The sequence below is a fragment of the Argentina anserina genome, chromosome 4, assembly GCF_933775445.1.
Source record: "Argentina anserina chromosome 4, drPotAnse1.1, whole genome shotgun sequence".
In the NCBI taxonomy this organism is placed as follows: Eukaryota; Viridiplantae; Streptophyta; class Magnoliopsida; order Rosales; family Rosaceae; genus Argentina; species Argentina anserina.
The window spans coordinates 22,155,094-22,169,551 of NC_065875.1; the positions used below are offsets into that span (position 1 = coordinate 22,155,094).

General features: G+C 38.1%; 2 protein-coding genes across 3 annotated transcripts; both read left to right on the forward strand.

Moving 5' to 3' along the window:
• The first annotated feature begins 2,294 nt into the window (after positions 1–2,294).
• Positions 2,295–5,232, forward strand: LOC126791734 (protein DETOXIFICATION 12-like). Its single transcript, XM_050518203.1, has 7 exons — positions 2,295–2,693; positions 2,978–3,522; positions 3,628–3,714; positions 3,825–3,881; positions 4,010–4,248; positions 4,358–4,563; positions 4,671–5,232. The coding sequence occupies exons 1-7, from the start codon at positions 2,427–2,429 to the stop codon at positions 4,734–4,736; spliced, it is 1,467 nt and encodes a 488-aa protein (XP_050374160.1). The 5' UTR covers positions 2,295–2,426; the 3' UTR covers positions 4,737–5,232.
• A 765-nt stretch (positions 5,233–5,997) lies between these two features.
• On the forward strand, positions 5,998–8,322 carry LOC126791735 (protein DETOXIFICATION 14-like). Of its 2 annotated transcripts, none has more exons than XM_050518204.1 (7): positions 5,998–6,249; positions 6,523–7,067; positions 7,156–7,242; positions 7,319–7,375; positions 7,479–7,717; positions 7,822–8,027; positions 8,249–8,322. In XM_050518204.1, the coding sequence occupies exons 1-7, from the start codon at positions 5,998–6,000 to the stop codon at positions 8,297–8,299; spliced, it is 1,437 nt and encodes a 478-aa protein (XP_050374161.1). In that variant the 3' UTR covers positions 8,300–8,322. The 2 variants fall into 2 exon arrangements, with proteins under 2 accessions (XP_050374161.1, XP_050374162.1); XM_050518205.1 differs by having other exon boundaries at positions 7,485–7,717.
• The last annotated feature ends 6,136 nt before the right edge of the window (positions 8,323–14,458 follow it).

The following is a 14,458-nucleotide window of genomic DNA, read 5'->3' on the forward strand; positions in this document are numbered from 1 at the left end:
ATAACACAACTGCCCCTCATGTCTCCCGTACTGTTGTTCATACACCTGACCAATGCTCTCCTGGTACAAAAGATCATTCATTTGAGGTTAGTCATTCTATTGGGGCTAATAGTAGGCAATATGTCTTGCCAGATAGGTCTACTCGAGGTCAGCCAACAAAAAAATACGAACCTACCCTTCAAGCTAAAGCTAAGTATCTTGTGGCAAATTATATATCTACCAAAAGATTATCTAAGTCATATGAGTCATTTGTGAATCAAATATCTACTGTATCAGTACCTAACAAAGTGCAGAATGCATTGGGAGATCCAAAATGGAGGAAAGCAATGGAGGAAGAGATGGAAGCATAACAAAAGAACAATACTTGGGAGCTTGTATCTCCACCACATGGCAAGAAGGCTGTGGAATGTCGTTGGGTGTTTACAGTGAAGCATAATCCAGATGGGCCAGTAAGCCGGTATAAAAAATGCCTAGTAGCAAAGGGTTTCACCCAGACATATGGCATAGACTATGATGAGACATTTGCACCTGTTGCAAAGATAAACACTATTCAGGTATTGCTCTCTTTTGCTGCTAGTTTAAACTGGCCACTTAGGCAGTTTGATGTTAATAATGCATTCCTTCATGAAGAACTAACAGAGGAAGTATACATGGATCTTCCGCCTAGATATGTGGCCGCTTCTCCAAGTAACTTTGTATGTAGATTGAGAAAGTCTTTGTATGGTCTTAAACAATCACCGCGTGCTTGGTTTGGAAGATTCTCACAATTCATGAGAAAAATTGGCTACAGACATAGTAATTCAGACCACACGTTATTTCTCAAACATCAACAAGGGAAGGTAACAACCCTAATTATGTTAATAATATGGTAGTTACTGGGAATGATACTGATGAGGTGGATAGATTACAGAAACAGCTAGCCACAGAGTTTGAGATGAAGGACCTAGGTACACTCAAGTACTTCTTAGGCATTGAAGTAGCCTGGGGAAGTGATGGTATCTATCTATGTCAGAGGAAGTACATCTTTGATCTACTAACATAGACATGTATGTTGGATTGCACTCCTATTGATACTACTATTGAGCAGAACCATCGGTTAACAGAATATCCAGATCAAGTGCCTACTGAAAATCCTCGTTATCAGAGACTAGTTGGACGCCTAATTTATTTATCACATACCAGACCAGATGTTGCGTATACAGTAAGTGTCGTAAGTCAGTTTCATGTGTAATCGCAGTGTGGACCACATGGATGTTGTCGTGAGGATTTTGAGGTACTTGAAGTCAGCTCCTTGAGGTTTGTGGCTTCACAGATGTAGACTAAGCTTGAAATATTACAGATCGAAGATCCACATTAGGGTACTTTACCTTTGTTGGGGGTAATCTTGTTACATGGAAGAGTAAGAAATAAAAAGTGGTAGCTCGATCTAGTGCTGAAGCAGAATACAGAGGCATGTCTCAGTGAGTGTGCGAATTGTTATGGCTTAGAAATTTACTACAAGATTTGGGTATTAAGCCTAAGTGTGCTATGCAGCTGTACTGTGACAACAAGGCAGCTATTGATATTTCACAGAATCATGTGCAACATGATCGTACAAAACATGTGGAGGTTGATCGTCCATTTATAAAACAGAAGCTAGACGCGAAGATCATTAGTTTTCATTTTGTTCCTACAAAAGAACAACTTGACGATATGCTCACAAAATGAGTGTCTAAAAATGTCTTTTATGATTCACTTAGCAAGTTGGGCATGGTTGATATATATGCGCCAACTTGAGGGGGAGTGTCGGCGTGAATCACGGGAAATGTTTTATACTTTTGTAGATTATATATAGGCATCTTCGTGTATGATTTGTGATATAGAAAATACAATTCAACTGAGCCCATTTGACTGTGAATGAGATTTCGTCATCAATGTAGCCTGTTTACTGCACAAATTTTTGATCAGAATGTACACAAACAGTGCTACTGGCGAGTTTCAGGGTGAAAAAAAAGCTCATTTGCATTGTAATTAAAGCAGTATTTTATCCTGATCATATTGTTCAGGATTCACATATTGTCTCAGTATCAAATAAGTTCATGTATTCATTCTCAAGAGAAAGAAAGAAAAAAAGTGAGTCCACCTCTTTCTTGATTTTTGTGTGTTCAGATTTTTACACCATCTGACATCAGCACGTCTGTCATAATAACAATGATATGAACTTAACTTATAAAATAGATGGTGACAGATTTTTACACCAAGATTGAGTCTTTTCCTTTTGGTCAATATCAGAGCCGGCTAAGCCGCCAGTATTGATTTTGTGTTAGTGTAGAAAATGAAGTCTTTGACTGTTTACATAATTTTTACTACCTCCTGTTTCTTTCAGATTTGTTGTACGACCAGAAAAGTATCTTAAGTGCCAACTCCAGGTACTGAAGAAAACAAACATGGAGGAGGGTCTGTTATTGCCACGAGACAAAGATCGAGTTGAGCAAAGAAAAGGGTCGAGTAGTACAAGCAGTCTAACATGGTTGTCGCTCTTGGAAGAAGTGAAGAGGTTGGGATGGATAGCAGGGCCTATGGTTCTTGTGGTTCTATCCCAGTACTTGGTGCAGGTCGTTTCAACGATGATGGTTGGTCACCTTGGTGAGTTAGCTCTCTCTAGCACTGCCATTGCCACCTCTCTTGCTACTGTAACTGGCTTTAGTTTCTTGGTAAGTCTTTCATGTTCACATTCTAATGGTGATTTTTTTTTTCCATTTATGCTTTCATCCATTTTGCGCTGCAACTATTGAAATGTCAATTAGGCCTATATTGATATTGTTTCTGTGAAGTTAGTCGAAAAAAAAATCTTTAGTGGTGAGTTATGTTGTTATGTTGATTTACAGTGAGTTTACAGATTAAATTGAATAGAAAGAACATGTGCGGATGGTTAATTGTTTATTCTGGATATCTGCTTTCAGTGACTAAATAGATCTGTAACTTGCTATTTAAACAGTTGGGAATGGCAAGTGCACTGGAAACTTTATGTGGGCAAGCTTATGGAGCTGAGCAATATCAAAAACTTGGATTTCAAACTTACACTGCTATATTTTCCCTCAACTTAGTTTGTCTTCCTCTATCTGTAATATGGTTCTATATGGAGGACTTTCTGATTTTTATGGGTCAAGATCATTCAATTTCTCGTGAAGCTGGCAAGTTCATAATTTGGCTTATTCCGGCTCTGTTTGCTTATGCAACTCTTCAACCATTGTTTAGATTCTTTCAGACACAAAGTTTAATACTTCCTATGCTTCTGAGCTCTTGTGCAACCCTTTTGTTTCATATTCCTCTCTGTTGGGTCCTCGTATTCAAATCTGGAATGGATAACCTTGGAGGAGCATTGGCAATGAGTATTTCGTACTGGTTGAATGCGATTTTACTCGGACTATACATGAAATTCTCTTCTACATGTTCAAAAACTAGAGCTCCAATTTCTAAGGAGGTATTCCGAGGAATTGGAGAGTTCTTTCGTTTTGCAGTCCCTTCTGCAGTCATGATATGGTAACTTAAATACCCTGATAGGATTATATCTGTATTCTTTAAACTTAATACTTTAATCATCCTTGTTTTTTTTCTTTAAATTTTGATTATTGATGATTATTACAGCCTTGAGTGGTGGTCATTTGAGGTGCTTATCTTGCTGTGTGGGCTTTTACCAAATCCTGCACTTGAAACTTCAGTGTTGTCTGTATGGTGAGTTGCTAAATATGTTCCACAGTTCTGAAATATAGAAGATCTTCAGTATAATAGGCTCTGAAAGAAATCATAGAATAGCTTTAATATTCTCATTGATATGTTGACAGTCTGCAGACCATTTCAACACTCTATTCAATACCTTATGGATTTGGTGCGGCAGCAAGGTCAGTACACACGCCGTTAGACCAATACATTACCTAATATATCCAAACTGTACAATGCAATTTAGTACTTTAGTTTGCTTAATTAAATCTGTATAAACTAACAGTCTTTTTCCACAAGCATTATGCAGTACTAGAGTTTCAAATGAACTAGGAGCTGACAACCCCGAAGGTGCTCGTATTGCTACTCTTGCTGCCATGTTTCTTGCAGTCACAGAGACAACTATAGTGACCACAACCCTCTTTTTCTGCCGACATGTATTTGGTTACCTATTCAGCAATGAGGAAGAAGTCGTTAATTATGTCAGAATAATGGCTCCTCTAGTTTGCATCTCTGTAATACTAGATAGCTTCCAAGGGGTCCTTTCAGGTGCATTGCTCTCTTCTTCTTCTTTTCCAATTAAAAGATATCTTGACTACCTACTTTCATATTATATAATTTCTTAGTGTTATGTATAAGTGTTATGAATGGTTATCAGGTATTGCAAGAGGATGTGGGTGGCAGCATATAGGGGCTTATATAAACCTTGGAGCATTTTATCTATGTGGGATTCCAGTTGCTGCTACATTGGGTTTCTTGTTACAACTAAGAGGAATGGGGCTTTGGATTGGAATACAAGTTGGTGCCGCTGTTCAAGTCACTCTGCTTGCTATTGTAACTTCTTGTACAAACTGGGAAAAGGAGGTCATTCCTCAACTATTTCTGTCTTGATAATTTTGTTCTTTTCCAGATCTTTCCACTTTTACTAAGGGTCTAAACATGACTGAAACTAACCTCATTTCAACTTCCAGGCAAGTAAGGCAAGAGAGCGAGTCTTTGAGGAAAGCTCTCCAGTTGATAATGGATTGTGCCACTAAGCAGGGCAATGAGTTTTTCTTATTAATGTGTGTTAGCTGATATCACTCTTGTGATCAGCGTGAATCACTCATCTCCTCATCTTCGGAGTGACTTCCTGTATCTTGATTGATTCCTAGAATTATGCAGTTCTTAATTGTAATCAATCTAGAATATTCTTGTAGTGATTGTGATTGAGTGATTCTGTAATACAATGATTCTATGGAAAATCATTCTTAACAATGTGGTATGAAGGTCTGAAGGAGCTAGAAGTACAAAAGTGCAGCATAACATGGTGCATTTGTGTGTAAACTCTATACATGGTGTATCACGCAACAAATAATGCAAATGAAGTACATATGAGGGAAAGCTCTCTTAAAGTTGCTGCACCTAGCAGAGATTTATGTGCTTTTAATGAGATTAGTTCTCATTATGTCTTGAGGAGAAACTTTAATCGAGTTCTTGTGCCTTTCTCTGTTCTTTTTGGCAAGAAAAGTTGTGTTTTTACCCTGTTGTACCCAAAGTTGTGAACCAGATTTATTCCAGAAATTAATGAACACAGAGTAAGATCCAAGTTTCAGTATATTCTTTCTTGATTTGGAATATGAGAATTCTTAACAATTCAGCTCAGTTCTGCCGTTCTAAGAAAAACAGCATCTTGCCAAGTTTTGGTGTTACTGTGTTAGTGACAAGACAATCATATAATAGACTAGATGACAAATACATCACAAGATTATGTAATGGCAAGTGATTTAATTTCTCACCAAAAATTTATGTCTATTCTTTTGGCGAGGCGACAATGTTCAAATTTTTACCTCTTTCTGTAGTCTTGCATATAAAGCTTCTTTACTTTCAACTAATTGTTTACTATATCTCGTTTGTCAGATTGTTTTGTAATATTGATCCGTCCCTGCACGTAATGATCAAAAGAGATATATATGCTGCATATAAGTGCCAAAACTTCAAGGTGCAAAAAATGAGGAAGATTTGGAGAATCAGCAACTTAAAATGGACGCGTGGATAAGTGGGGATTGTAAACATAATGACAAGATGTCATGTGTCTCTTGAAACCTCCAAATCTGATACAATCCTAAACCCGAAGACGCCCCAAAACATGAATAAAAACAAATCAACAGTGTCCAGTATTCACTGATCAACCTTGAGTTTAAAGACCAAAACGTTCACGTCTCCTTTATAATCCGATGTCACAAACGAGGAGGTACATTGGACTATAGAGAAGAGGTCCATAACTGTGACATGCAGAGTTACAGAGATTTTCCAACTATGGAAAAAGGGTTGTTGATAAAGGAAACAAAGGAGGAGAACAGAGAAGAAGGTGGTTTTCAAAGATGTGGTGGGTTTGTTCGAGAAGTGAAGAAGTTGGGTTACATAGCAGGGCCTATGGTGGCTGTGAATCTGTCACAGTACTTTCTGCAGATCATTTCGATCATGATTGTTGGTCATTTGGGTCAGCTCTTTCTTTCCAGTACTGCTATAGCCATCTCCTTCTGTGCAGTCACCGGCTTCAGTCTCATTGTAAGTCCTACCTTTTATGTTTCTAGTTTCGTTTTGGCGATTTGGGTTTGTCTGTGGTGATTGATTTATATTGTTTACCAACCTACGTGACTAAAAATGTCCTATATAGTTGTTTTTGTTTATGATATCTGTTGTTCCTTTTACGATAAAGAAGGCAATGTAGGGTATAGTTGAGTGAGCCAGACTTTGTAACTGTTAGGTTGAGAATTAAGGATCAAATCGGCTTGTTGATTCCTAACCTGATGCATTTTGTAATATGTGCATGATGAGTAGTTTGGGATGGCCTGTGCACTCGAAACTCTCTCTGGGCAAGCATATGGAGCTCAGCAGTATCGACTGCTAGGACTACATATAAGCACTGCCATCTTCTCTCTAATGCTAATTTGTCTTCCTCTGTCTCTTGTGTGGATATATATGGAGAAAATACTAGTGTTGTTAGGCCAAGACCCTCTGATTTCGCATGAAGCGGGTAACTTTGCAAGGATGCTTTTACCTGCACTGTTTGCTTATGCAGCTCTTCAGCCACTTTGTAAATATCTCCAGACACAAAGCTTGATCGTTCCCTTGCTTTTAAGCTCTTGCGCCTGTGTGTGCTTCCATATACTTGTCTGCTGGGTCTTGGTGTTCAAGTCTGGCCTAGGAAACCTGGGGGCAGCTTTAGCCATTGGTATGTCTTATTGGTTGAATGTGGTTCTACTCGTACTATATGTAAAGTACTCCAGCACCTGTGCACATACCAGGGTTCAAATTTCCTATGAAATATTTCAAGGCATTGAAGACTTCTTACGTTTTGCTATTCCGTCTGCTATAATGATTTGGTAACCTTCTTCTTGGTAGTTTGGTCTATTTCTGATTTTCTGGTCTGGCACTGACTCTAAAAAATTGATTTCTCATTGATATTTGTAGCCTAGAATGGTGGTCATTTGAGATCCTTACCTTGCTTGCTGGTTTTCTACCGAATCCACAGCTTGAAACTTCAGTTTTATCAGTTTGGTATGTTAAAAATATTATGAGTGGTATAAGAACTTTGATGTGATCTTATCAGTAACAAGTTTCATTTTCTGAGCAGTTTGTCAACTATCTCATCACTGTATACAATTCCAGAAGCACTAGGTGCCGCAGTAAGGTGTGTTCCAACAACATAAATCTATAACAAAAAGATGAATTCTAATATAAATTAAATCTTCTTACTTTATTTTCTGATAATTTGTTATCTTATGGGGCAATAGTACTAGAGTGTCAAATGAACTAGGAGCTGGAAACCCACAAGCAGCTAGTGTAGCAGTTGTTGCTTCGATGTTTCTTACCGTCTCCAGTTCAGTCATTATAAGCTCAACAGTCTTTGCCAGTCAATCTGTTTTTGGCTACATTTTCAGCCGTGAGAAGGAAGTTGTGGAATATGTCACTGCCATTGCTCCTTTGCTTTGTCTGTCAGTTATAGCAGACAGCTTACACGCAGTTCTTTCTGGTTAGTTTCTATTTCTTCCACGGTTTCAATAGTGCATTTTCAAAACTATAAATATCTGTGCAGCTCAAAGTGTTCTCTTCTTCTTATTTTTTGTTTGAGTTCAGGTATCGCTAGGGGATCCGGCTGGCAGAACTTGGCAGTGTATGTCAACCTAGGAGCTTATTATCTTGTTGGGATTCCTGTGGCTGCTACGTTGGGTTTCTGGTTCGACTTCAGAGGAAAAGGCCTTTGGATTGGAATACTAGTCGGTTCTTTTCTGCAAGCAGTTTTTTATTCTATCATAACAAGTTGTACAAACTGGGAAGAAAAGGTAAACCCTCTCTACATTTTGTTCTTTGATAGATACAATTTTTAGTATTATGTGGGCGACCGGTATTTCAATGAATCAAAATGAGAAAAGCAATTTGTTACCTGAAAATAGTCCTGCCTTAACAACGAATGGTTTAATTTCATATCACTCATATTTCTGTTTCTGATGAAAACATATTCTAATGAGACATTCTCTGGCCTTTACTACTTTTACAATGGCAGGCAAAGAAGGCGAGGGAGAGAATATTAGAGGAAGCAGCTTTAGTAAGATAGCAGCATTTCCATTATGTTCACAGTGTTAAGTCTATATTAGTAATTGATTAGCTTGTCTTAATCATTAGTTAATCATAGCAGGTGATTTACACGTGTCTTTGTTTTGTATCAGAAACTATATAAGCTTGTGTTCTCACACTTTCTTTATGAAGCCTGAATACAAAGATCATTTTTTCTCTGTCTATTATCATCTTCAAGCTTAGCTTTCATGGTATCGAGAGCACAGGTTCAATTCTGAAACCCTAGATCGCCGATTCAAGAAGATCGAGCCAAATCTTAGCTCAAATTGGAGCTCATATCTCTCAGATAAGTACAATTTGATTCTTAATCCTTGAATTGAAGAACTGTATGATTCTTGATTCTGATTCTTGAAGAAGTATATGTGTGATTGTTGATATTTCTCTGAGATTCTTGCATCGAAGCTTAGGATTTGTATGTCGAACACAATCGTTGTCTCAAATTCTGCTGAAACTAGTCAAAATTGCCCAAATCTAAAATTTTTTTTTGAGCTGCAACCCTAGCTTTCTAATTCGAGCTAGTCTCTTGTTGATTCATCTTTAGTTTGCTTCCGCCTCTCTAGATTCTTCATCTTCTTTTGATTCCAAACCAAAACCCTAGCTTTGATCTTAACTAATGGCTAGCTCAGGCACAAATCAACCTCCGCTCCCAACTCACACCACAATGATTCTTCCTAATGTGTATCTTGATGACACGAACTATCCTTTCTGGCTATTTCGCATGGAGTCTTTTCTCCGGGGCCAGCATCTCTATGGATTTGTGGATGGATCGTATTTGTGTCCTCCACAATTTACTGTTGCTTCTGATGGTGTTACTCCTACTATGAATCCTGACTATGTCGCTTGGAAAGCTCAAGATCAATGTATTGTGAACATGATTGGACAAACTCTAGGTAGCAAGGCCTCTAATTGTGCTGTTGGCAGTCGATCTGCTCATGAGTTGTGGACTAGGCTTAAGGAGAAGTTTGCTGATGCTAATAAGCAGAATATATTGCAGCTTAAGTCTAACCTTCAGAGCATAAAGAAGGGCTCTGATGATATTGAGACTTATCTAGATAAGATTAAGGCGGCAGTGGATGCTTTAGAAACTGTAGGTGTTTCTATTGATAATGAAGATGTGGTTCTTGCTGTCCTTAATGGTCTACCTAATGAATTTGGTGCTATCAAGACTGTTATTCGTGCTCAATATACATGTGCATCTCTGAATCAATTGAAGTCGATGCTTAAGGCAGCAGAAATGGATATCAGTGCAGAAACTCAGTCTATTCAGAGTCTTATTACAGCTATGCTAGCTAACTGCAAGATCAATGTGTCTGGCCAACCAATCTCTGCTACTAACTCTGATGTTGCATCTAGCTCTACTGCTCCTGGAGTGATTCAGCCTGCATCTCTTATGCATTCTAGTATGGCTTCTGCCACAGTCCCTATCATGCCTCCACCTCAGCAGCAAGCTCCTGTTGTTCCTCCTGGTTTCTCCAATGTCTCCACACAATCCTATGTTCCTGTTCAGGCTGCTCCTTATGGTTTTACTCCAGTGGTCTACATCCAAAACAATGTGCCTACTGGCTTCTATGCAGGCAGAGGCAACAATATGCGCTTCAATAATAATGGGGGTGGCCGAGGAAATCAGAATGGAGGTGGACAGTTCAGAAATAACAATAACAACAACAATGGTAACAATGGTGCAGGATCATCTACTGTAGTTTGTCAGTGGTGCAACAAAACTGGTCATGTGGCCAAGAACTGCAGATCTCTGCCTGGCAATGCTCATAATAATACCAGCAATGCAAATCAAGGGAGCCGGTGTCAATATTGTGGCAAAACTGGTCATGTTGCTTCAAGATGTTTCTTCATCATTGGTTTTCCAAATCAACAACTGAATGACACTGAAAATGCTACTGCAATGGTGGCTGCAAACAATCTTGGTCCACAGTTCTGGCTTGCAGATATAGGAGCCACCAACCATATGACCAACAATCCTCAGCTTCTTCAGAACTTCACAACCTACCCTGCTAATGATGGAGTACAAATTGGTGATGGTAAAAAGCTTACAGTTTCCCATACTGGTGATACAAATTTGGGGTCACTTAAAATGAATAATGTGCTTTATATTCCTGATATTGCTGCAAATCTGCTTTCTATATATCAGTTATGCAAACAGAATAATTGCTTAGTTTGGTTTGATGAGTTTATGATTGTGATACAGGACAAGATGCAGGGCAAGGTTATGTTCCAGGGACTGAGTGAACAAGGTCTCTATCCAATTCCTTTTCAGCTTCCAGTGAGTAAGGAATGCAAGAGTAGTGCAACTTCATCAAATAAGTCAGGTTCAAGCTTCAATTTACTTTCAAGTTCAAGTTCAAGATCAGTAGGTTCAGTTTTTCGAAGCAAGGCTTTTGTTGGTCAAAAGATAAAGGAATCTTTGTGGCATAAAAGACTTGGCCATCCCACAAATGAAATTGTGCAAGCTATGTTGAAGAAATGTAATATGGAAAGTTGTTCAGAGAAGGAGGATATCATTTGTGAACCTTGTTTGCTAGGAAAATTTAATAAATTGCCTTTTGTTTCATCTCAGTCTAGTTGTAATTCTCCATTTGAGCTTGTACATTCAGATGTTTGGGGCCAGCTCCTCATCTCTCTATTGATGGATACAAGTACTTTGTACTGTTCATTGATGATTGTATCAAGTTCACTTGGCTTTTTCCAATGAAAAATAAAATGAAGTATTGTTCTACTTCAAATCTCTGTGTGCACTCATCTCCACTCAATTTCAGTCTGTAGTTAAATGTTTTAGAAGTGATGGTGGTGGAGAATATATAAATGCTAAGTTCAAGGAGTTTGTGAATCAACAAGGTATTATTCATCAAGTTTCTTGCCCATATACTCCTCAACATAATGGAGTTTCTGAGAGGAAAAACAGACATATCAGAGAGACTGCAGTGACTCTAATGCAAAATGCTTTTCTTCCTGATTTGTTCTGGTATCATGCTTGTGCTACTGCAGCGTATCTGATCAACAGAATGCCATCTCCTTCTCTTCAGATGATGTCTCCATATGAGAAGTTATACAAACAAGTACCAAAAGTTGAGATGTTGAGAATATTTGGGTGTGCTTGTTATCCATTGTTGAACAGGACAAATAAACTTCAACCAAAGACAATTAGGTGTGTCTTTGTTGGTTTTGCTGCTGGATATAAAGGCTTTATGTGCTACAGTCCAACTAGTAGAAAGTACATTGTTTCAAGGCATGTCTTCTTTGATGAATCTGTCTTTCCTTATGCTGCAAGTGTTAGATCTTCTTCTCCTCAATCAGCAGGAATACAATCATCAAGGCCTTGTTCTTCTCAGTCACTCACTCAGTCTCCTGGACAAGCACCTCAGCCTGCTCTTGTTTCTATTACAACTACTTATGTTCAACACAACTCATCAAATCAGGTACATTTTATTCTTACTTCTGCTATATCTTCAGAAAATACAGATGCACTTGTTCATAACAGTGAAAATGGTACAAATGAAAATATTCATTCTGAATCTCATACTGAGACACCTGCGGTTATTGAGGCATGTCATTATATGGATAATGATCCAGTAATTAATCTTGTTTCTGAGCCATCTACTGTGATAACTAATGTGATGCCAACTTCTCCTACTGGTCCAGAATCATTGTTTGATGATCATGCTAATACTTGTATTCAGTTCTCTGAAAGTGCTGGATCTATGACAGTGTCTTCTCAGCCTGGTCATGGCTCAGTTTCAGTAGTTCTCAATTGTGAAAGGAAACTCACTCCTTCTAGTCATATTTCATATTCTAATATCTTACATCCTGTTGAAGGTGTTGTTCCAGCTGTGATAAATGAGCATGGTATGCTAACTAGAGCAAAAAGAGGAATCCAGAAAAAGAAATGCTTTGTTGCTCTTCTTTCTCAGATCAGTAATGACCCCAGTGTTACTGAACCAGCCAATTACAAAGAAGCTCTTCAGATTCCAGAATGGAAGGCTGCTATGGATGAGGAGTATAATGCTCTCATTCAGCAAAACACATGGTCTCTTGTTCCTCTTCCAACAGATAAAAATTTGGTGTCTTGCAAATGGATTTTTAAAGTCAAACGTAATGCTGATGGTTCTATTGCTAGACACAAAGCAAGGTTAGTTGCTAGAGGTTTTTCTCAGGAATATGGAGTTGACTATGATGAGACATTCTCTCCTGTGATTAGACATACAACAGTTCGTTTAATTTTGTGTCTTGCTGCTCACAACAAGTGGAATTTACATCAGATGGATGTTAAAAATGCATTTCTGCATGGATTACTCAATGAAGAAGTTTATATGGTTCAACCTGGTGGTTATGTGAATCAGTCAGTTCCTAATTTTGTTTGCAAGTTGAACAAGTCATTATATGGGCTGAAGCAAGCTCCAAGGGCCTGGAATGAGAGATTTACAAATTTTCTGCCCAAAATTTGTTTTACCAGTTCTTATGCTGATCCTAGCCTGTTTGTCAAACAAGTTGGTAATGATTTTGTGTTTCTGTTATTGTATGTTGATGACATAATCATTACAGGGACAAATGAAGATATTATTGTAGAAGTCAAACTGAATTTACAAATTGAGTTTGATATGAAGGATTTGGGAAAACTTCATTTCTTTCTTGGTTTGGAAATTGACTATCTGCCTACTGGTTTGTTTGTCTCTCAAAGAAAATATGTAAGAGATTTACTCCATAAAGCTGGTTTAGATGATTGTCATGTCTATTCCACTCCTTGCAAATCAGGGTTGAAGTTGTTTACTAATGCAGGTTCTCCTCTACAGGCACATGACATTACTCAATTTAGGAGTTTGGTAGGTTGTCTTCAATATTTGACTTTTACCAGGCCAGACATTGCTTTTGCAGTAAATTCTGTTTGTCAATTCCTTCATAATCCAACAGAAGTTCATCTTCAAGCTGCAAGGAGGATTCTTAGTTATGTCAAGGGTACAATGAATCAGGGAATATTGTTCAAGCATGGTGACATCTCTGGATCATCTATTTCTAATATGCATCTTCAAGCCTTTTGTGATGCAGACTGGGCTGGAGACCCAAATGACAGAAAATCTACTACTGGTTTTGTGATCATGCTTGCTAATAATCTCATTTCTTGGTGCAGTAAGAAACAAGGTGCAGTTTCTAGATCTTCTACAGAGGCTGAATACAGAAGTATGGCTGATACAACATCAGAGATTATGTGGTTAATGCATCTTTTGAAAGATCTTCATGTTTCTCTTGGTTCTGTTCCAATCTTACACTGTGACAATATATCTGCTCTGGCCCTTGCTACTAATCCTGTGTATCACTCCAAATTGAAACACATAGAAGTGGATATTCATTTTACAAGAAATCAAGTCAAGGCAGGCTATCTCAAGCTTCAATTTGTATCTTCCAGAGATCAACTTGCAGACATCTTTACTAAAGGACTTTGCTTTCCTCAACATCATCATCTCTGCTCCAGCTTGAGGCTCCTCACTCCCCATCAAGTTGAGGAGGGGTGTTAAGTCTATATTAGTAATTGATTAGCTTGTCTTAATCATTAGTTAATCATAGCAGGTGATTTACACGTGTCTTTGTTTTGTATCAGAAACTATATAAGCTTGTGTTCTCACACTTTCTTTATGAAGCCTGAATACAAAGATCATTTTTTCTCTGTCTATTATCATCTTCAAGCTTAGCTTTCACACAGCACCTAAGCTTCCTTGATACAGGTGATGCTTTTGAGAGCATGCACGATTTTTGTCAGTTGAGAACTTGAGATGCAGATATTGCATTGAAGCTAGTGTTTTTTTTTAATCATGTTCACAGCACCTAAGATCTGTAGTGTTTTTTTTTTCTCCCACTGATATGGAGATAATGACGAACCTAGCTACTTGTTGACATTGATCATCACCAGCCTAAACTATATGGGATATATTACATTTGTTCATTTCAAGGACCACCTCAAATCATCTAAACAACTTGATCAAATGTTGATCCCAACTAACTAACTACAATTTCATACTTGGTAAGTTCATGGGAATCATGGCTTACCGCCTTAACTGGGCTTTATGCGGGCAAGGCGGACTCCACCATATAAAAATGAAAAACAAAAAAATAAATTGTCTTCCACCTTGTTGGT